At 41.7% G+C, this 23,654-nt stretch overlaps 1 protein-coding gene across 4 annotated transcripts in view; it reads left to right on the forward strand.

The window, feature by feature from the left end:
- ARHGEF7 (Rho guanine nucleotide exchange factor 7) overlaps positions 1 to 21,661 on the forward strand; it is a 139,717-nt gene extending 118,056 nt beyond the window's left edge. The window contains exons 17-22 of one of the 4 annotated variants that reach the window (XM_028148819.2): positions 2,996 to 3,089; positions 5,301 to 5,390; positions 8,589 to 8,765; positions 17,066 to 17,165; positions 18,426 to 18,480; positions 20,403 to 21,661. In XM_028148819.2, coding sequence (XP_028004620.1) covers positions 2,996 to 3,089; positions 5,301 to 5,390; positions 8,589 to 8,765; positions 17,066 to 17,165; positions 18,426 to 18,480; positions 20,403 to 20,525 — 639 coding nt within the window. In that variant the 3' untranslated portion in view covers positions 20,526 to 21,661. Of the gene's footprint in view, positions 1 to 2,995; positions 3,090 to 5,300; positions 5,391 to 8,588; positions 8,804 to 10,205; positions 11,640 to 17,065; positions 17,166 to 18,425; positions 18,481 to 20,402 lie in introns of those variants that run through there. The other 3 variants (XM_008143929.3, XM_054719970.1, XM_028148823.2) reach the window with 3 other exon arrangements.
- The last annotated feature ends 1,993 nt before the right edge of the window (positions 21,662 to 23,654 follow it).

Raw genomic sequence — 23,654 nt, forward strand, 5'->3', positions numbered from 1 at the left:
AAAATCACGAATTTCTGCCTGTGACATAAAAATGCAGCTCAGCTTCTTTGAACTGTGAAGGGTCTGCCTTTCCTTTTTTGTCATTTCCTTCTGTTTAGGGGTCTGGGAGGCTGTGGAGACCCTCATGGGTGGGGGCGGGGTGGGTTAGTGCAACATTGGACCCTCTCTGTGCCCTGCATGGCCTTTTCTGTGCTCACCATGGTCCTACCTGGAGGAATCAGAAGCTTCCCAGGGGCTTCCTCTGGGCCTCTAGCTGAGTCTGAAATGGTTTTCAGCTGCCAGTCGTGATGGGTGTCACTATTTCTGCATGCTCTTCTGTTGTGCCTTTCTTATGATCCTTTTCCAGGTTTGAGATCTTGCCCAGGAACCCTACCTTTACAAATAAAAAATGAAAGTTATGACGGCTTTTCTCTTTGTGTAAGAGGTCATCATGCACGTTGCTCTTTTCCTTTTTAATCCAGTATTTTGTGCAGTTAAAATATGATTCCCAGCCATAAATAAGTGTTAACAGTTTCCTGCACTTTCATGCTAGGTTTTTATACAATAAACCTGCTTTGATGAGGAAAGGAAGTGTCTTGAGAATTGCATTTCGAGAAGTGTTAGCACTCGAGGAAGCTTGATAATTGAAATGATGAGAGTTGGTTATCACGAGTGTGAGCGGCGTGAATGAGTATGGTTATCATGAGTGTGAGCTTGGGTATGAGTTGGCAGTATGGTCATCGTGAATGTGGATATGGTTACTGTGAGTGTGAGTTTCGTTATTGTGAGGGAGAGTATGTGATTATGAGTGTCAATGTGGTTGTAACGAGCGTGAGTGTCGTTATTGTATTAGCCTGAGTATGAGTATGGGTAGAGTGTGAGAATGCATATATTTATCATGTAAGCATGTGACTATGGTTATTCTGAGTGAGCGTGGTTATCACTGTTGTGATTATCATTAGTGTTAGTGTGAGCGTGGTGAAACACTATTGCCTGGTATGAGTCTCCACATCCAGTCAGAGACTGAATTTGCCAAAGAATCTGGAGCAGACCCTCCCTTAATCCTCTCTAGCAGTTCTAAAAATTTTAAGACACCTAGAAAAGTGCTACATAAATTATTACACTTTCTTTACATTTTTTGTTCTTAATGAAATTTGAATTTTTTGATATATGTCTTATTGATGGAGGTTATATGCCCAAGTCAGAAATGTCTTCATCATGGGCAGTTCCTTAAAGAATGTTGATGATCTTTATTACCTAGTTTAGTGATTACAGGTAGCGCAGGCAAGCACTGGTGGAGATTTCATTATTGAGGAGGAAAATTGGGATAAAAGTGTTAAGCAAAGGAACAGAAAGGCCAGGGGAGAGGTGTGGCAGTGAACGTGAGCATCTGGTTTGGTTAAGTCCGGCTACAGTTGCTTTGCTGGACCCCATGCTGTAGGAGAGGTTTCACACTCTGAAGTATTGTACAGTATTACTGAGCACCTCAAAGCACTCAGTGAAAAGACATCTTACTGAGTATGGCAAAAATGGAGCAGCCAGCCTCGCCTGCGTTGAGGAGAGGGTGCGCGATGTGTGTGGATTTGTGCCCTCGGCACGTGTGGTGGGTGCCTTGTCTGGTGCGCCGCCAGGAGTCTCATGTCTGCTTTGAGTTATGGAAGCACCGAACACATGCCGTGTTTATTTCTCTGTGAGCTGATTTCTGCTGCGTTTTTAAGAGTTTTTAAATATTTATTTTTACGGAAAGTATTTTGAAGAGATACCTTTAAACATCAAGCTTTGTTCCCTCTGTGCTTTCAGTCTGACTCATCCCATAGCACATGTCACCTTCAGAGTCTTGGTTTCTCATTGTAAGATTCACAAATGGTTTATATAATTTAAATGATACTGGTAATTTAATACATGCTTGACAATTAAACCTCGCCCACTCCATTGGACTTCTTCCTACTCTGTTTTTCGCCTTCATCTTCTGCACAGTTTGTGAAGTTGTGTTGTAGAGGTAAGAGGTAGACCATTACATTATGAACATAGCTCTGAACTAGTGTTAACATGCCTTAGAGAGCCAGTGTCTCGTCTTCTCTTTACATCTGTGCTCAAAGCTGATAGGATGATCTATCTTACTCCATTTTCTTCTCCCTAAGGCTTCAAATATTTTCCTAAGGGACTCATTTTTTACTTACCTTTCCTTTAAAAATAGCCCTGGGGCCCTAGTCAGTGTGGGTCAGAGGATCGAGCATTGGCCCATGGACTGAAGGGTCCTAGTTTGATTCCAGTCAAGGGCACATACCTCCATTGCAGACTCGATCCCTGGCTCTGGCTAGGGTGCATGCCGGAGGCAACCAATCAATGTGTCTCTCTCACATTGGTGTTTTTCTCTCTATCTCTCACTCCAAAAAAAAAAAAATCAATGGAAAAATTTATTCAGGTGAGGATTAATGACAACAATAAAAATAGCCCTGGGCCTTGGCCAGGAAGCTCCGTTAATGAGAGCATTTTCCCAATACGCCAAGGTTAATGGGTTCTGTCTCCTGTCAAGGCACATATGAGAATCAGCCAGTGAGTGCATAAATAGGTGGAACAACAAGTTGATGTTTCTCCCTCTCTGTCTCTCAAATAAAAAAATTAAAAAAACAGCCTTAGTTTTCTCATCTCTTTCTAGTTAGCGGCAGCAGATGGGTCTGTGCCAGAATTAGTAGCATGCATGGATCTCTGTGCGCACGCCAGCCAGCTGTCCTTTTCTCTCCAGGGGCTGCCTGCCTCCCCTCTGCTGTGTGTGACAGTGCTGACAGACCCAAGAAACATGAGGGTTTTTATCAGTTATTGTCCTAGTATTGATTTTAAATTAATGCTCCGCTGCTGTCAAAAAGTCAAAATATGAGTAAAGTAGGAAACTTTTAACAGTGAATGGCTGTGGTGATTTAATATTTTACACCTTTACAGTGACCCTTACTGATATGTCAGTAAAAATTACTGCCTTTGGAAATTGTCAGCATTTTTTTCTCTTTGTTCCCCTTAGGATCTTAGTAAGAGTCCCAAGACCATGAAAAAGTTGCTACCTAAGCGTAAACCAGAGCGGAAGCCTTCGGACGAAGAGTTTGCGCTGAGGAAAAGTGAGTCTGTGTGCACAAAGGCATGGGTCTGCCTCACACCCCACAGCACAGTGTGCCTGGGATAGGGAGATGGCTTCTCAAAGACTTCAAACACAAGTCAGGGTCGGAGCCTTAGTGACGCTTCCAAAGGAAATTGTTGGAGCAGCAAGAGTGACAAACCACTGCGGTGTAGACACTCAAGCAGGAAAGATACACTGGTGATGTACTATTGGATTGGACACGGGGTTTGTGGGAGGGACTGAGGCTTTCAGCTTGTAGGGACTGTGATGGGACAGGACTCTGAGGCCAGGGGAAGGTCTGCGCTAGTGGTGAGAATTTCAGAGTTGTTCTCTGTGCTTAGGTGGTTTCTCAAGCTGTGAGATTGAATAGACAGAGAAGAGAAAGGGTCGAGTCTTAGATGATGTGAGAGGGAAGGAGCTAGCAGAAGGACCATACCACAGGAGGTAATAAGAAAACTAAAGGTTTTTCTATGGGCTAAAGGAGAAGCTTTATCTGTATGGACCACTGTGTTACTAGTGCCTGTGCACAGCAAGTACTAAGTAAATCTGACTCCTTTAAAGTCACATCGTAATTCTGTAAGTTACTTTAACCTTTGTTACATTCAGAATCAGAGGAGTTTTTCTAGTTATTAGAACAGTCTGTGCCACATAGAAAATGTTTACCTTCTTCAACCTTCTCAGGGAAGCCAGGCCCTTTCTGGCTTCATAATGCTTTTGTGGCACTGAGGATAAAACCACTGTACTTGCCCACGTCTGAAAATAATCCAGTTACATCAGCTGCACAGAGGGAATGGCCTGTCCCTGGAAGTTACCTTGCAACACCTCCTGAAATTAAATAGTTAAATGTTACCTTTCTTACTTCTAAGAGAGGAGCTTGTTATGGATCTTATTATGAGAAACCTGTTAATTGATTGGTCCCAATTAGTGAAATTTAAGTCAGCTTCTCAATTGTTCTTAAATTCTTCATATGGATTTTATTTTTCAGTAGGGACTATTTGGCTTACTTTGTATATATCTGTGTTATTATCATAAAATGACATTGAGGGTTTATTGTGAAACTTATAAATATTTTAGCCTTCCATTCTTCTTACATTTTTAATACAGTAGGTGAGCTTTTTAAAAAATTTATCCAGCCTGGCCGGCATGGCTCAATGGTAGAGTGTCGACCTATGGACCAGAAGGTCACGGTTCAATTGCAGTCAAGGCATATACCCAGGTTTCGGGCTTGATCCCCAGTGTGGGGTGTGCAGGAGGCAACAGGTCAATGTTTCTCTCTCATCATTGATGTTTCTATCTCTCCGTTCCTCTCTGAAATCAGTAAAAAAATATTTAAAAAAATATCCAAATATTATGTTAGAAAATCTAGGAAAACAAACCAGAGAAACAGTTTAACCCTAGGTTCATATGAAGTGTCAGGTGAGGCTGGGTGTGAGGCTCTGTGCTTGGAACTAGTACCATTAGATGCTGTTAGTCTGGAAGATTCTGTTCTCTGTACCTGTGATCTCTGAGAGTGAAGCCAGTGTCTGGAATAATCCATAGCTTAAGGGAGAGCTCTGGAATGATACCTTCAAGCTTTAGATTGTGCCTTATAAATTTCTTAGATGAAATCTCTAGTAGGAATTTGTGGATCATCGGAAATATTCTTTGTAAAGCCTCTGATGAATGTGGTCATATCGCCTGTCTTCATTCCTACCAGCTGTGGGTGGAGGGAAGATTTTCTCTCCGCCATCCATATCAACACTGAGAATTGTCAGCCTTTTCACTTGTTATCAGTTTGGTATGTGAAAAACCTGATGCTTTGTTTTAATTCTCACTTTTTAGTGGGATTGACTATTTTTTGTTACTGACCATATTCTTTTTGTGTGAAATGCTTGTTTCTAGTTCTTGCCTTTTTTTCAATTTCAGGATATGGAATATTTCTTCTGGATTAGTAAGATAACATGTAATTAGGATATATTAACCTTTTGTCAGTATGCTGTAGACAAGAAATACTTTTAAATAATTAAAAATTCTATTGAATGTAATTTTGTAAATATTGGAAAACAGTTATCTGACAAGAAAATAAAAGGGGGGGTTATCTTGATTGTCATCATTTTGGTTGAGTTGATGAGTTCACATTCCTCTACTTAATTGTAGTAGTTATTTTTAGATGGTGACCTGTTGTACTTGTCATTTTTAGTTCGATTGTGCCATGTTGTGTATGTCTTGACAGGCACAGCTGCTTTGGAAGAAGACGCACAGATTCTGAAAGTCATCGAAGCTTACTGCACAAGCGCCAAAACACGGCAAACACTTAACTCAAGTAAGTTTTACAGTAATGTACTGAAAATTATGGTGGTTCGGCTTTTTTTGTTAATCACAGTGGGAAGGAAACTGGGCTGTGGGGTCCTGTGCACGGCTCCTCTGTGTGCTGCGTGAAGGGTCCTTAGTGATGCTTCTGTGGTCTAGTCAGGTATAGAATAGCTTGAGCCTGACATCCCTAAATCATTGAAAGGGTCTGAGCTGTCAGTAAAATAACTGATTTCTAGGGAAGGTTCTACTGGGAAGCCTTTAAGTATAAGGTGCTGCCAGAATTTATGAAGCTTAGAGAAGATGTATTTAGATATCAGCGGAAGATTCATTCAGTTCAGTTATTTAAGCTATTTAAACTATTGGTGTGGTATTGGGATTTTACTTATTTAATTATTAGCTTTTTACAGTTGTTAAAAATATAAATCTGGAACAAGGCTTCCTTTAGTCCACTTCCTTTTTTTAAATGACTGTAATTTAAGAATTTCTGAAAGTAGACACCCAATCAATTTATTAGATTTCAGTGCCACTGAATTTGCCTGCATCTTATGCATAGTGTCTTTTTTTTAATTTAATAAATCTTTATTGTTCAGATTATTACAGTTGTTCCTCTCTCCCCCCCCCGCCCCATAGTTCCCCTCCACCCGGTTCCCACCCCACCCTCTGCCCTTACCTTCCCCCCCACTGTCCTCACCCATAGGTGTACGATTTTTAAAATCTTAATCTATTGTGAGAACAATAAAAAGGGGGCCTTTTTTTTTTTTTTTAACTTCCCCAGCATTTGGGGTTGGAGTGCAACACAGTGGGGGTTGGGGCAGATAGAGTAAAGTATGTGGTTTGTTCAGAAGAAAAGGGACAAGTTTACCCTCTGTTGGTGCTAGGGCCACAAGCATCACAGGGTATCCTTCTGTACTGTTGTTTCTTAGGGCTTTTATTTTTTAAGAACTGGATGGTTTATATATTACATCTGGCATAAAAACTAGTTTCTATTCAATTTTCTATTTTTGGTCCCCTTTCCACCCTGACCTTTGACAAATCACTTATCTCTCCTTCATTTTCACTACCTATAGTATGGTGATTAGAATCAGTGTCCCGTCCTGTTTTTAAACTAAAAATGGGGGGAAAAAGTGGGAAAGGGAATTTCAACTGCCTTAGCTTTTGTTGAAGATGAAGATAGGGCTAATAGGGTTAAACCCCATGTGGCATCTGCAGATCATCTAGAAACTTCCCTGTGGCCAGTACATTACATATCCCACCTGTGACATTAAGACTTCTTTTGTAGTGACCAGCCAGTAGAGAAGGAATAGAAATGGAAAGGTCTGAATGTGGAGTGCATATGCATAAAATCAGGCAATCATTTGTAAATCCAGATTATTGTCATTTAAGACATTACATAAGTTTCATATATTTTGATGAGATTGTGTTATAAGTAATAGGCTGTAAAATGTGGTCATAATTTTTTGGTTTTGAATTTGAGATGTTAAAGAATTACACATCCCAACTTCAGCTATTTGAAATAAAATTTTAACCTGCTAGTCTCAGGTGACTAGACTAGGTAATAGGAGCTTTATGTGTTTTTTGTGGGCGCTGCATTTCTTCACCCAAGAGACAGTGAGGGCCCTGTGATGTGCCTGTGGCCTTGCTGCTTCTGGCTGCCTCAGAGGAATGGCTCATTGTTTGTGCAGATCTTCCCTTATCTCGTTGCCTTTATTATGTGTTTCCATTTCTCCTGTGCAAGAAAAGCATTGGATAATACATTGATTTTTATATTTAACAGGTATTGTGAGCCAACTCGTATATACAATCATATATGGCCTTACCCAAACATTCTTAAGAACAGGTTGGCTAGGGGAAATTGACCCTTTGCACTGGAAAGGTGATATCCTTAACACATTTGGAAATGGGATCAGAGTTGAAAGCAGCCCCTTTCATATTAAATGTTTAGTGAAGACAGGATAGTATATATCTTATCTAAAATTCAGCTCAGTTCCGTATACATTTAGATAGATGCCATTTACAAACCAAACATCTTTGGTATTGATTTCTATCTCAAAGAGATAATGACCTTCATAGACTAAAGGTATGTAGTTGAAGAAATCCAAACTAGACTATTGCTTGATGTTATGGATTTGGAATGGAATTACTTTGGTCAGAAGCAGGAACAGGATGGGACCAGTGGTTGCTGTCTGTGCCATTCCCCATTGTGGAGGAGCACGCTGGTTCCCATTGAGTGTTTCCTTCCAGCACCCTTTGTCCCTGGTCCATTCCAGCCTACATGTCTCATGCACAGCTGCCTGCCCAGTGTCATTGCTCACAGATGCCAACCACTCATGGGCTTATTTCTGTTCTCCCCTTTTGCTTCCACTTCCTTCTGTTTGTCCTTCTTTTAACATAGTGGCACTACCAGTTCATATCGCTCTTCCTGCCAGTAAAAGGGTCTGCATCAGGGTAGATAACATTTGCACCGACATGGCTTCCCACTTTATCCATATCCACTGGCTGAGCGCTCTAAGGAGTGGAGATGCGGGGTGATGGGAAAGGGGCAATGAGTGGGAAGCGGACCCTATTTAATTTCTTTCTCCATTCTGAAATTTTTACAGTGGTTATAGTTCATAAGGTAAGTTTTAGACCCCCATCATTAAGATGACTTCTGATGATTTATAGTCTGACAAAGAGATAGCTGAAGAAGTAAGTCAAAAATCCTTTGTAACTATTTTGCATTCAATATCCACTTAATGGATAGGAAACAATTTTTAATTAACCACACAAATGGTTCCTTTTACAAATAATGTACTAAATAAGGTTATTTGTCAATGGAATGTGGAATAGAATTGGTTACTTATTAAATGTCTATGGATTCATTTGTACTTGTAGACCTGGGCTTAATTTGAAAAAGATTCATCTGAGGACTTAATAGCAATGTTTTTAGAAAGGAACAATTTGGAAATAATATTGTGCTTTAGGTTTATTTAAATAATAATTGTTCTGGTTTTATTCTAAGGGTTGTGCTAACTTTGTTATTAAAACCCAGCCATAAATAAGGAGAAGTGAACATTGTTGCCATTTTTTAACAGTATTTTCTCTTTTCCTTCTTTTCCCATCACCTTTTGCTTTTATTTTCATGTTTTTGGTTGTGGCTCTTCCTGTCCGTCCTCCTTTTCATCTCACCTTTGCCTGTCACACCTGTCACTCCATCCCACTCCCGTCTTAGCATGGCAAGGCACTGACCTGATGCATAATCACGTCTTGGCTGATGATGACCAATCAAGTCTAGACTCCTTGGGTCGTCGCAGTAGCCTTTCTCGTTTGGAGCCTTCAGACCTCTCGGAAGACTCTGACTATGACAGTATATGGACAGCCCATAGTTACAGAATGGGTTCTACATCTCGTAAGAGCTGTTGCTCATATATCTCTCACCAGAACTAATGCACTTCTGAGCTTTCTTAACAAATGCTTGTTGTATCGCAGCCTGCTTTTCTTAGATGTTTTCTTGCTGTTCCTTGTCTCTTTTATGTGATATTTTAACAACTTTTGAGAGCGTTTCTGATATTCCCATTGTATTTTGTGGAGGCGTAATTGCCAATTTGAGAATCCATTTGAAGTTACCAACTGTTGAAGGAGATGGTGAATTCACACAGCCTATACCTAAGGGTTCTTTTCTCAGTGGGTAGTAGTGGTTTTATAGCCCAAAATGGTTTGGTTTTTTTATTCTCAGTATAGCAATTGTCTCATTTCTTTTTGGATACAGCTATAGGAACACTTTTATATTTTATACTGAAACCATACAGGTTTGTGATCCAAGTGCCAGTAACACGGAGGAGACTCTGGCCTTATATATAGGATTCTAAATTTTTTATGTATAATGGACACGCTGATCAAGTAGTTGTGGAGAGAGAAGAAAAAGCATGCACAAAAGTACTGAGAGTTCGTTCAGACAGCGTGTTCTGAGGACTCCTGGGGGCACGTGGCGACCATGAAGAACCATGTGTTGGTGTGGGCTTGGGGCCTTGGCAGCACAGAAAAGCTTGTCTGCACCCTACAGCTCTGTGCTTGTCTGGGTGCCACATGTGCTCTTCTCTGTGCCCCCATTTGCCCATGGGGTGGGAGTTTCCCTCTGCAAAGCCCAAATTATCGTCAGAACTCAGACACTGTCATCACACCAAACTTTCCTTAATTGGAATAATTTCTCTAAATGGCACTCAGCAAGCCTGTGCCACTCTACCGAAGGTTTAAAGTCCAAACTCTGAAGCATTGAGCCTCTGAAAGTGTAGATTAGATTGCTTTCAGAGAGAGGCATTTGGTGTACTTAAAATGGCGAGTGCTTTGGCTTCAGTCACAGCCTGGCTTCACCCTGACATTCATACTTATACTGCCTGTGATGGACACATTGCTTGTTTTCAGCAACTAGCTGCAGTGAAACTCCATTTACAGCAACCCTATCCTGTGTAACCCTCATTCTTGATTGTAATGGGGTATCTGAGTCTATTGAAGATTTACTGAGTTGCCATGTAACTCACTTATTAGGAAAGCTCAGATTGGGGTGCACTCCCCCACTTTCCTGGGATTTGTTGTAAGGAGATTTCACTGGCATCACTCAAGACTAATTTCTGCTTCAAAAAGAACTGAATGTGACATGTTGCATTCAGTTGGTAGCATCCAAATCCACATCCGGTCATTGCTAGAGGGAAGGAACTGTGTTCTCTCCCATGCATGCTGTATCTGGTGTTAAAATGGAACCTTAAGGTTGTGTTTTAAGTATTCATTGAAACCAGCTTCAGAAAACAAGTTGCCATAATAAACTGGGAATAACATTTTTTCCTTTCTTCAGGGTGGCTGTAATTCCAGGTGGCTGTGAATTCTCTCTTCCCTCACCATACTTCCTTCGCCAAACCCATGTATTCAGTGTTCTGATCTCGTTTGCACAGAGACAACTCTGATACACTATGTCATTGTTTCCTGGGAGCTGGGTCCTGTTGCTCACAAGCCCAGAGGTGCTAGTGAACTCCCGGCAGTAGCATATTGCTTAGAAAATCAGACAGCTTCAGCACTGCATGCAATGGGGTCATTGGGAAAACCAATAATTCTAAGTATCTGTCTGTTTTCAAGCTTATGACATCTGGAGATTTCATATTTTTATATCAACTAGTATAAATAAGCAAGTTGAGGAGCAATAGTTTAAAATTAGAGCTCAGTATTAACCCATGGTAGAGATGGAGTTTAATATATGGTCAGCCAAATAGCAAATGGAATTTTTGGAAAGCTATAACTACATAGTTCATATGCTTAATATCATGCAAGAAATTTAGAAGCAATTTTGTTTTATATTACGTAGAGCACTCACCTTTTCTGATATGAATAGAACATCTTTTTGTTTGCTTTGAGACGAATTGGTGCATTGGCCTCGATGCCTTTGCCATGCCTTAGTAAACTTGGGTTGCCTGGGTCATATGCTATATATACCACAATTGAAGTACAATTGCTGCACTTAGATTTTTCTGTAACACGAAGTATCCTTTGGGTTGTCTAAATGAGTTTCATTTTCTATACACCAAAGTTTTGACATGTTCCCATTATTCCTGTTTGTACCAGTTAAAGCCATTTTGACGATGATTTTTTGTTGATGCTAAGATCACTGCACAATAACAACCTGGCTTTTTGTTTGTTTGGATTTGTTTTGAATGTCTGGCACCATTAGCTCTTGTGACCTGGTTGGAAGTAGTAGTGCCACAGGCCTGAAAACAGTTCTTGTGTGGCAGTGGTGATAAGGCGTCCAAAGGGCCATGTTCCTACTTCCGTGGAACTTTAGTCATGCTGAAATAGTATTATATGCTTACACAGTTCTGTAATATCTATGTGTACAGTTAGTATTATAATGAAAGGATGAAGAATCTGGACTAGAAAGTAGGGTTAAGCCATTACCAGGCCCTTTTGCAAATGGCCTAAATGGTGTTCCCATTGAATTAACACTTGCCACAAGTACATAGCTTATATTAATTGTGTTTTGCATAAAATTGCCAAACACAGTAATGTGTATATAGTGGTATAAGACCTGGAAAAAAATTTATATATTGTGCTTTTTATCTGTGAACGGGAAAGCCATTTTTAGTGGGTGACTGCCCTTTGAAGACTCAGTTGGATGTATACCTGAATGTTGCATTGTATTGTACAGTATCATGTTATTGTTTGTGGTTGCATATGGCAATGAAGTGTTTGTTTTATAAAAAAAGACATCTGTTATGTACAGTTGAAATAAATTTTGCATTTGCTAGCCTGTGGCTTTTAATATTTGTTACATGGGGGAGGGGGAGTAGCATAGTTTGCAGTTTAATATGATTTGGCTGTTCTCATGAATGTTGTCTTCTAAAGAAAGGCCAGGCAATAGAACACTTTCTATCTGCCTTAATGGAGACGCTTTCTTAGGTTAAATATGTTCTAAACAATACAGGGGCACTCCTTGTACATTTTTATTTCATCTATTTTTCTTTAATTTTTAAATCACTGGGAGGTTTGTCTTCAGAATGGAGCATCTCATTTTTGTGTGTGTTTTTTTTTTGGGGGGGGTGTATGTGTGTGTGTGTGTGTGTGTGTGTGTGTGTACATAAATAGAAAAAAAAGTGCAACTTTAATGCTTTTTTATTTACACTAAGGTCAGTTTTTATTTTTTAAAGTGCATGCCCAGTTTACTAGGAAAAGCAAAATGAAAGGAAAACAAGTCCCTATGCAGTGTGAGGCTAGGCAAAGGTGCAAACAATGAATAAATGCAAATCATTCTCTAAAGAGAATCCTCACATTTCTTTTCCTAAGAAAAATAAATTAAGAGTCTTATAGCCATAAATAACAAAGTGGCATTTGGGAGAAATTTTATTAAGTAGATTTTAAAAGTGTAATAATTTTTTAAAATATTGTTTTATTGATTTCAGAGAGGAAGGGAGAGAGGTAGAAACATCAATGATGAGAATCATTGATTGGCTGCCTCCTGCACACCCCCTACTGGGGATTGAGCTCACTGCCTGGGCATGTGCCCTGACCTGGAATCAAATGTGACCTGGTTCATAGGTTGATGCTCAACCACTGAGCCATACTGCCTGGGCTAAAGTGTAATATTTTGCTTCATTCTGGAAGTTATTTCACTTTTGGTTATGTATAAGTAGATGCAGATATTAGAAATAAGAATTTAAGAAGTGAATTTTGCTACAAACATACTAGACCGCTAGCTAGCTAGGCAGAATTTTTATTTTTTATTTTATTTTTTTAATAAACTGTTTCTTGGCTTTTGGTGGAGGCTGACTCACTCATGTGTACACACACACATACCATGCTCATGCCCTGGATTTGTGTTGTCAGATCAGGCACTGAAATGGTGTACTAACAAGTCAGATCAGGCACCAAAGTAGTAGTCTAACAACCAAGATGATTCCGCGCCGGGGCTTGAGGCCTACTCTTGCTGCCTGGGCAAATCATCTGTTTATAAAATGGAAGTGTTCGATCAATCGGTGTTTCTCAAATGAAGGCCCATTTGGGGTTCTCTGAATGTTTTAGGAAGCAGTGTTCTAAGTGTGTCTTCAGCTTCTGGATCACACCTCTGAGTTGCCCCCAGGGGCCCCAGTGCCTGCTGTCTCTCCAGCTGTGTGGTGCAGAGTGACCCCTGCTGGTGGCTGTGTGGAACTGTCATTGCCTGTTTGCAGCCATTGGCGGCTGGATCCCAAGCATGTGCAGATCTGTTTGGAGTCCTCAAGTTTGGTAAATGCTGATTGGTGCTAAGTATACATTATTGTTTCTTTATATTCACCCCCATATTGAACAACTACAAAACCAACCAGCATTTGTGTGTATGTATCTATAGATAGGATTTTAGGCTAGTCGAGCACTCTTCAGATTGTTACCTGGAAAGATTGAAGCTGAAGAAAAAGTGTTCAGCACGCAGACGAATTTAGGAAATGCTGAATTAAACTTCAACAGGTATTTTTACTGCAAACCTTCTGAAAACCTTAAAAATGCTATATGTACCCTGTGAATCACTAAGAAGTGGCTGTAGCATTCAACATTTTCCAAGACGATGTGTTGTAGAAACCCCTGTTATCACCTATAAAACACAGATTTTGGGAAACACAGATCTTGAGTATGCTGGAACCATCATGAACCTGTTCATCCTGTGTATCAGACCTTTTCAAGAATTTTAAATAAAGCCATAGAACATTTTTGGTGGTTCTGTTGTTAAATTGTTTTTTCAACCTAAGTAGTTCAGGCCAAGCATGCTGCAGTACCTCTGAAAATATTTCAGTAATCTTTGAGGTAACTTGTTAAATCTGTTTACTTTCTAAAACTTTGTTCTTAAAGAAATAGTCAACTTACTTATAAACCTGGCTGGAGAATATCCTTTTACTGTTTTGTTGAAATACTAACATTTTTTTCAATTATTTTAGTAAAATATGTTATATTGAAACTAGGCAGAATATTAGCCTCCCATGGATTTCTATTCAGGAAACAAGTAATCTTCATTAACAAATCTCCTGACTCACTATCAGATCTATAAATGCCTTTTTGTTTTTTACATTGGCATGTTTCAGGAATATAGCAGTTTTGTACATCTGACTACAGCATTCTCAAACTTAACATTTTTTTCTGTCTTAGATATTTTTAGAGGGAGGAAGGGAGAGAGAGAGAGAGAGAGAGAGAGAGAGAGAGAGACATCATTGTGAGAGTAGAACATAGTTTGGCTGCCTCCTGCATACCCCCAACCAGGGATCAAGCCCACAAAGTGGGCATGTACCCTGACTGGGGATTGAACTGGCAACCTTTTGGTGCACAGGAGGACACCCAACCAATTGAACCACACTGATCAGGGTTCAAACTTAACATTTTTATAATATATAGTTGCATTCTTGTGTGCTTTAAGTGTATTTAAAAATCAGAACCATGTCATGCATGTACAACTGTTGTACCAATTCTTACAGGTGTTAATTTGTCTGCTTTAGTTATGTTATGTGATGGAATTTAAAGTTTTTGTCTTTATGATTTCATCTGGTAAGAGATATTTATAAAATGTAATTTTTAAATTAATCCTCAGAACAACTCTGCAGAAGTGTTCAATTTTGTTCTTCTATTTTACCAATAACGGAATGTGGTTCAGTGGTTAAGTGAGCAGCCTGAGTTTATTGAGGACTACACCGACGGGGTGTGAGTGCAAGTGCAGATGGTCCCAGCCCCTCTGCAGGACAGCGACTGCTGTCTGACCCCTTTACAAAGGGGATAGCCCTTGTGATTCTATGTTATTTGAACATTTTAATGCTGGAAAGAGTGTAAATAGGTTGCCTAGGAAGCTAGAAGATGTAAAAATAATTATGTGTAGAATTTAATATTCCCTCAAGTGCTGTTGTATAAAAACATTTTTAACCTCTTGTCTCAATCCATTTGAAGGACTGTTGTATTACAAAACTGAATGTGACAGATAAACGACCAATAACTTTTTTGATTTGACTAACACAGTCAACAACTGTTTGGACTCAAAGCAGATACCCATTGGAAAATTTATGAGCCTTCTAAATTGTCCTATGTCATCAGTTTGCTTCTCTTCACAGTGCAAATTAAATTTGTTTTCTACATATCTGAATCTTTCTGGATCTTTTTCTCTTTTTCTAGGAAAATAGCACACGAATTAACTTCGATATAAAAACATGGGTAACATTTGCATTTGTATTAGAAGCACAGGATTTTCCTCAGCCTTAAGAATTTTTGAGCTGGCTTATATCCCTGTAATTTCTCAGTACTTAGTTTCACATACCAGTTTCCTTCTTAAGCAGTATTTCCCCAAGTAGCCCAGGTGTCCAGACAGCCTTCCCTATTAACCCAGAAAGGCCTGGAAAACATGCCACTGTCATGGCAAGTAATTCTCCAGCTGTGCAGCTCACTGTGTCCAAGGGTAGTGTGTGGCCCTAAGGAGGGGTATGAGCAAAGCCACGCCTCCCTCTGCCTGACAGTAACAAGGTCTGCTGGATTTGCAGCATGGTGGGAACACAAAAACACTGGCAGAGGGTCCTCTTCGAAATGGTATTTGATAAACCGGTGTACAAACATACTTCTGTATACCAGTTTATTAAGTAAGGCTTGTGACAAAATTCTAAGTACTACATTTGATTATAGCATTGAAGTTATTCTCAGCGAACATAAAGGCCCTTCACTTTATTGGTGTAAAAAAAGATATGTATAGAAGCTTGTGCTGAGTAACATAAGATAGAACGTGATTTTCTTACCCCTGAGATAACAAAGGGAGGAGGTCAGCACCTCAGTTTTCTGTTCTGGACGTTATGGTTTCCCAGCGGGCTTATAGTTGATACCTTTCCTGGCCTGTGAGACTGGGGCAGGAAGGCTTTGCAGATGTCCAGACTGCAGCCGGGAGGCTTGTCCAAGGCCCCGAGTTCCCTTCCCCGTGGCATGCTGCCGTGGCAATGACAGAGGTACTCTCTGGACATGAGTCATGTTTTATGAGCCCTCCTTCTATTGAGCTTTGACAGTAATTGTTCATCTTGTTCCATTCATAGCCGTAAAAGCTTACCATACTGGTGGAAACTGTTCTTTAAAATCAAATTTTGAAAACATTGGTGTTATGCTGAACGTTCCCATGGTACAAAGATGTACAATAAGTGCCCTCCCATAATTCAGTGAACTTTTAGGAAGGCAAGTTAAAGATAAACCAGGAAAAACAAGATCAAGCAAGTTACGCCACCCGCTGTGTAATTAGCATGTGTCAACATCAAGGGTATTTTTTCATGGAGAAAATGTTTGTCACATTACCACTTGCAGTGTTTGTTTCTCTGGTAGACTATATCCTTCTGCAAATTACATCTGATATAATTTTTCAAAAATATAAATGATGTATGTTATAGTGTTATGTAACCTTTGATATTATTTTAAGTAAATATTGTTTTCTTCCTGTATCCTTCAATAAGATTTGATTCTCTTTTTTTCCCACATTTTAAAGTAAATATCTGAGTTTCTCAGTTACTTTTCTAAAGTACCTATTTTGTGGCAAACACACTGGAGACGCACTGACCTGAGCAAGCAGTTGTGCCGGGAGCTCGTTAAGTGCCATAAACTTCTCTCTGACATTGTGAACGGTTTACTTCTAGGGAACGAAGAATAGTTTTCATAAAAGAAACAAGTAATAAATTTCACTTCTCCTAAACCATATGCCATAATATCTTTTAACTGTCACTGTAGAGTTAAATGTTTTAATTGCCAGTTATTTTTTAAACTTACACTCGGTATATGTACTATATAGTCTGACATGTCTTTCTAAGATTCCTGGAATAATATAGCTTAAGGTTTCGTTGATTTGGATATTTATTCCAAAATACCCAGAGTACTGTGGGCAGAATCTTTCATGTACTACCTGCGGGAAAATTCTGGATTTAATAGATCTGTAATCCAGATTTAGAAACAGAAGCTTAACAAATTAGAAAAAGGCTGTTTCCTTTTTTCTGTAATGCTTTAGGCATGAAAAAAAACTGGGTTCAGTAGACAGAGATGGAGAAAATTGGTAAAAGTTGCCCTTTGCTATTTTATCTAGAAATAATTCATATAATGCACAGTCCCTGGAATTTAATGTTAATATTTAGATAGTGTTAATATAGTGAAATTGTTCTTAGCTTTGCTGTGGTATTCATCTTGGGTATTTTTTTTTAATGATAGGTTCACGTAAAGAATCTGCTCCACAAGTTTTGCTTCCAGAAGAAGAAAAAATTATAGTTGAAGAAACTAAAAGCAATGGTCAGACAGTGATAGAAGAAAAGTAAGATGTATTCTAGTATTAAAATGCAGTCATGTGGGTGTGTGTGGAAGGGGGTGGTTTGTGGAGGGCATGGGTGTGTGTGTGTGTAGGGATGGTGTGTGTGTGTGTGTGTGTGTGTGTGTAGGGGTGGGGGTATGGATGTGTGTGTATAGGGGTGGGGGCATGGGTTGTGTGTGTGTAGGGGTGGGGGTATGGGTTATGTGTGTGTAGGGTTGGGGTATGGGTTGTGTGTGTGTAGGGGTGGGGGCATGTGTTGTGTGTGTGTAGGGGTGGGGGTATGGGTTGTGTGTGTGTAGGGGTGGGGGTATGGGTTCTGTGTGTGTAGGGTTGGGGGTATGGGTTATGTGTGTGTAGGGTTGGGGTATGGGTTGTGTGTGTGTAGGGGTGGGATATGGGTGTGTGTGTAGGGTTGGGGGTATGGGTTGCGTGTGTGTAGGGGTGGGAGCATGGGTTGTGTGTGTGTAGGGGTGGGGTATGGGTATGTGTGTAGGGTTGGGGACATGGGTTGTGTGTGTGTAGGGGAGGGGTATGGGTGTGTATGTATAGGGGTGGGGGCATGGGTTGTGTGTGTATAGGGGTGGGGGCATGGGTTGTGTGTGTATAGGGGTGGGGTATGGGTTGTGTGTGTGTAGGGTTGGGGGCATGGGTTGTGTGTGTGTAGGGTTGGGGACATGGGTTGTGTGTGTGTAGGGGTGGGATATGGGTGTGTGTTTGTAGCGGTGGGGGTATGGGTGTGTGTGTAGGGGTGGGGGCATGGGTTTTGTGTGTGTAGGGGTGGGGGCATGGGTTTTGTGTGTGTAGGGGTGGGGGTATGGGTTGTGTGTGTGTAGGGGTGGGGGTATGGGTTATGTGTGTGTAGGGTTGGGGTATGGGTTGTGTGTGTGTAGGGCGGGGCATGAGTTGTATGTGTGTGAAGGGGCGGGGGGGCATGAGAGGAGGGTGTGTGTGTGGAGGGGTGGGGGCATGAGAGGGTGTGTGTGGGGAGGGGAAGGGTGGCGCATTGGAGTCAGAAAAATTCCAGGAGGGTTGGGGTATGGCTTCGGAAACTACTCCTTTGTGTCCTCGTAGGTGGGAGTTCACATTGACTAGCTCTAACTGCCCATGGAAAGAAGCTGCTTGTTCTGAAGTGTATGAATTTAGGTGTTTAGAGAGGAGGGTAGAGCAGCCCTGTTTATTTCGTCTGGCATGCCATGAACTGCTTCTCTCTGTCCTCTTCATCCCGTGTCCTTGTTCAGGTGTTCATTCTATTTTCTATTCTAGGAGTCTTGTTGATACCGTCTATGCATTGAAGGATGAAGTCCAAGAATTAAGACAGGTGAGTTATAACCAGTTTTTAATCTTTTTTTTTTCTTTTTTTTTTTTTTTTTTATGGGGGAAAAGAGGAAAACACTATATTGAGAATGAAGCTGGATATCCTTAAGCAAAATAATGCAGAAAGGAGCCCGCTGGAGTGGCTTAGTTGGTTGAGTGTCTCATGCACCAAAGGGTTGTGGGATCGATCCCCAGTTGGGGTACATACAGAAGGCAACTGATCAATGTTTCTCTCTCATGTCAATGTCTATCTGTCTCTCTCCATTCTCCTCTCTAAGCATGTCCTCATCATTTAAAATATCTAAAATTCCATCTAGTTAAAAGTTAACTACCTACTGTGACTATTCTCTGCCACTTTTTTTTTTTTTTTTTTTAAATATATTTTATTGATTTTTCACAGAGAGGAAGGGAGAGGGATAGAGAGCCAGAAACATCGATGAGAGAGAAACATCGATCAGCCGCCTCCTGCACACACCCCACCGGGGGATGTGCCCACAACCAAGGTACATGCCCTTGACCGGAATCGAACCCGGGACCTTCCAGTCCGCAGACCGACGCTCTATCCACTGAGCCAAACCGGTCTCGGCCTCTGCCACTTTTTAACAGCCAGACGCTCAGTTGATATTTCTTTTCAGCCAGACTAAGTTTTGAACAAAGAAAATTCATTCTAAAATGCTACTGGAAGTTTGAAAACGCAGTTGAAATTCAAATACTGCCTTTATAATTATTCAAAGTATGTATACATTTTTGGGGGACACAGGGTACTCCCAAAAATGTGTATAAACTTTAATAGCTGATAACTTAATTTTCACTCTTTTTCAGGTTTAACTAATTTGAAATAATAGGTGAAGCCAGACTAAACTTTGAACAAAGAAAATTTATCCACTAGACTTTTTTACGGGGATACATAAAAGAAAGTTTACAGTTCAAACCTAGCAGCAGTTGACGAATTGAGGGTGCACAAATACCCAACGAAATGATTCTTGATGTTTGCAATTCCATTGCTTCACGTTATCAGCAGTGCCTGGACCAGAATGGCATTGACAAAAAAAAAAGTTTATTCATTTCTGTAGCTTTTTAAAAATATTGAAAATGAACTCTCTTAATAAACACCGACTTTGTAATCATTCAAAGTGTGTATACTTTTTTGGGTCACCCTATGTATTATTTGTACAAATGGCTTTGGTCTCAGGAGGGAGCGTTAAGTGCTGCTTCACAGGCCGGAGGTTAGAGGGAGGCTGAGGAGAAGCGGAGCACAGCATGGTCTGGGGCGGGACACTGCTCTTAGCTGCCTCTCAGCCATCTCAGCAGCATCCCAGCAGCTTCCGAATACTTGTCTTCCTCTGAGGGGCTTCCGGGTTGGTGCCGCCCCCTTGGCGAGGGATGCATCTTTGTGTGTGCACCTTCTCCATGCGGAGGAGTGATTAGGTGCAAACTGTACAGAAGTAGGTGCTTATTCACTCACTCTGTATTCATTCAGCTGCTGTTACTTCCATCCCCACAGAACTCTGTACGATCTTTACAGGTGTGAAAGGAGGGGATGGGGGGCAAGTCGATCCTTTGGCTATTTCCAGCCATTTTCTTTTTTGAATTTTTTTTCTTCATTGATTAAGGTATTACATATGTGTCCAGCCATTTTCCTAAGGTATGTCGTACAGAGATTCTCTCATTCAGTGATCGGAACTTAAACTGTCAGTGACGTTAGGACTGTTTTTCCATCTGTGATTTGCCTTGGCTCCCAGGAGCAACTGCGATAAGGAGTGTCTGTTGAGGCCTTTGGGCAGTCTTGTCGGATGTACCCATGGCCACAGCACAGGGCAGATTCCAGCCCAGGATTTCAGTTGGCAAGGCCCCCAGCCCTCCTGGGGGAAAGGAAGTCCTCTCCAGGGCCAAACACACTGAATGTCCTGTCTGCTTCGTTGACAGGATAACAAGAAGATGAAGAAATCTCTGGAGGAAGAACAGCGAGCCCGCAAAGACTTGGAAAAGCTGGTGAGGAAAGTTCTAAAGAACATGAATGACCCTTCCTGGGACGAGACCAACCTCTAAGGAACGTCCACAGCTCTTTCTCGAAGACCAGTTAGGAGACTAAGCTGGGACCCTGGGGCAGGGCTGTGCATACAAAAGCTGGAGTTCAGGCGAATAGAAACACATTGTTCCTGAAGAGTCCAGACATGAGGTATCGACACCGAGGGCAACTGCATTAATCTTACTCTGCTAACATCTCAATTACCTCATTTTGCAATAAGTGCAGTGACTGACTACAAATCCTGGTCTTTCAGGCTTTTATTGAATCTATATAAATATTATACATACATGTTCCTTGTAAATACCCCATTTTGAATGCATATCCCTGATTGCTATATCTGATACCCCTGCTAGAACTTCTTTCCCACTAACCTTTCTGGTCCCATGACCTAGAAGTTGTGTTCACACACATACGCATGGAGAGCAGAGATGCGTGGCTTGTGGTAGATGCCTGACTTCTCCACTGCTGTAGTTCCTACAGTGCTCTGAAAATACTTGCCCCTTTGGTTGCCTAACTAATTTAACCTTATTTATAGCTGCAAAGACACTTGAATGCCATTTGAAAGTCTTCTGTTAAAGCAGTATTGCAGTCACCGACGTGGGTGTCTCTGAGTGCCGTGCTCTGGCTGATTGAGGGTCTGGGCCTCAGCCATGAATCCCAGGAAGTCCCACTCACATCACCGCGTCCAGCTGCAGGTGCACCCTCTCGTCTGCTTTGTGCGGATCCTGTGGTCACCAGAGTATTCACTGCACTTGGAGAGATCACACAGACTTGTATATGTAGGTTAGTTTAATAACGTGACCAAGTGCACTGTTTTGTCCTCAAAAGAGAGCGCTTCACTAGAACCTGTAAATAAAATGTGTTGCACATCACTGCGGCGAAGACGAAGTGAGGTGGTGCTATGGGTAGGATTCCTGTGTCAGCCAGCGTAAACCCTGAGCTCTGCTTTACCGTCAGGGCAGCAAGCATTACTGCAGAGCTCACTGGGAAAGAGAAGAAGAAGCAATATCCACCTTAAATCCCACCTAAATAATGGAAGTTTAAATGTGGGTCCGTTCCCTCCTTGTATCCAAACTGCAGAGCAGACGGAGGAGGAAGCCGACCCCAACCTGGCTCCGCAGCCCCTGGGCCAGGGCTCTAGAAGCCCTGGCAGGAACAGCCTTAGAGCCCAGCTTGTCCTGCCTTGGAGGTAGGATGGCGATATCACAGGGACTGTGCTTTCCGTTTCCGCTTCTAAAGAGGTTGTTCTAGTGAGATGACTTCTTGGTAGAACAAGTGTTACGTTGTTAAAAAGCAGCACTGTGCATTACAGACCTCTCAGAAATAGCATTTTGACATCAGATGTGACCTATGATTTGCAACCTATTTATTGGTCAAGTGACCCTTGAATCTTTGATGCCTGTGGACTGGGCATTTTGGAATGAGTTGGTTTTCTGGTTGTCCATGGTTCTACTTCCATGCCCTTGCTGATCAGTCCCTGTGCCCGCCCATCTCCCTGGAGGGTGTGTCTGGAGCCCGCATTGACCTGCCCACACTTGACTTTTCAACTAGAATTGCCAACTTCCTCTACCTAGCATTCATTAGTGCTAGGACTAGAAAATAGTGTCATTTTTTGTTTATCCCTATTTTTACAGTAGTATTTTTTTGGTGATGCATAAGACATTGCAGTGAAAAACAATTACATTGAGTGTACTGAAGTTTGCTGTCTTAAGCAAATTTTAACTCAGGAACAACATTCAGCACCTGATCTCTCCACCACTTGGTGATGAGCGATGTTCCAGCCAGCATCCCAGACCGGTCTCTTACAGCACCTGCCTTAACTGTTGCTAAAGCGACAAGTGAGAACTTGTGTTTTCCCTGTCCCTCCCCTTCCCCTGGCGGGGTGATGGTTGAGGTGCCCGTGTAATGCATTACCTTTCTTCCCCAGGATCCAATATTTTACTAAACTTTTTAGGGAGCAGAGAAAATGCATCTGAGAGCAATTCTTCTACAAACCTGCCCTCTTTATAAACAGACTACACGCGTCTCTCCAGGTGACAACCTTCTGAGGGGTTGGGAGTTGAAGACGGTAGAAAGGGGCACTGTTGACCCTAAGGGTTACTTCTCTGCTCTCACCTTTCTTGGATGAGGAGACCAAGCCATTCCTATCCTGAGATGTGAAGCACTTTTATTTCCACACGATACTGACGTGTGGCATCGGAAGCTCTGCCCGCTGTGCTCGGCAGAGTGTGCCTGCCCACGTGTGCCGGGGTCCGGCCTGGGAAAGCTCCGGCTCTGGTGGACTTCCTGCTGCCCGTCACTTCTCCAGGACGCAGAGGCCCCGTTTACAGCCCTGGGGATACCATGCAAATGCCACCGACTGTCCTGGCGCTGACTCCTCCTCCTACGTTGTTGTAATGATTAAACTGATTATTTTTTCTTACGTTACAAATATGTCACTTCATTTTCCATAATGTGTGTGTGTGTGTGTGTGTGTGTGTGTGTGTGTGTGTGTGTGTGTGTAAGGTTACCTTTACACTTTATTTTGACTGTTTTATATTTTTTAATTCTGGGGTGAGTTTTGGACACTGGAAAATAACAGTTTGCCTTTACAATCTGGGGTTTGGGAGGATTTGAGGATACACGATTAGGCAATGGAACTGACACTGTTAGGTACGGCCTCCACTTTGCCCCATATATAATGACTCATCTAAACCATGTTGAGGGGTTGAACAAGTGACAGCATTTTTCAAGATTTATGTGAGGCCCTTGCAGGGAGGGCACGACAGCAGAAAGTTGTCCGTTACAAGCCTTGCCCTTTCCCGACACTCTCTCCACGCAGGGCCTCCCCGGCCAGCTAAGAGGGCTGGAAACAGGGAAGAAAACAGCACGAGTTCCACTGCCAAGCTGGGAGTGTGTAGGAAGTGCTTCCCTCCCACCCTGAGTATGACCTCATCCTGACCTGATTGTGTCTGCAAAGACCCTATTTCCACATAAGGTCATGAGCACAGGTACTGGGGATCAGGACTTCAACAGATCTTTTGTGGGGGACACACACGATTCAGCTTTAACAGGTGGACTGTTAAAGCTGAATGTTCAGCTGTGGAAGGTGGACTCTCAGCGCTTTAAGTGGGCCTGATCCCGACTTAACCAGCCCTTCCACAAGTGAG

Source organism: Eptesicus fuscus, chromosome 8 (assembly GCF_027574615.1).
Source record: "Eptesicus fuscus isolate TK198812 chromosome 8, DD_ASM_mEF_20220401, whole genome shotgun sequence".
NCBI classification, from domain to species: Eukaryota; Metazoa; Chordata; class Mammalia; order Chiroptera; family Vespertilionidae; genus Eptesicus; species Eptesicus fuscus.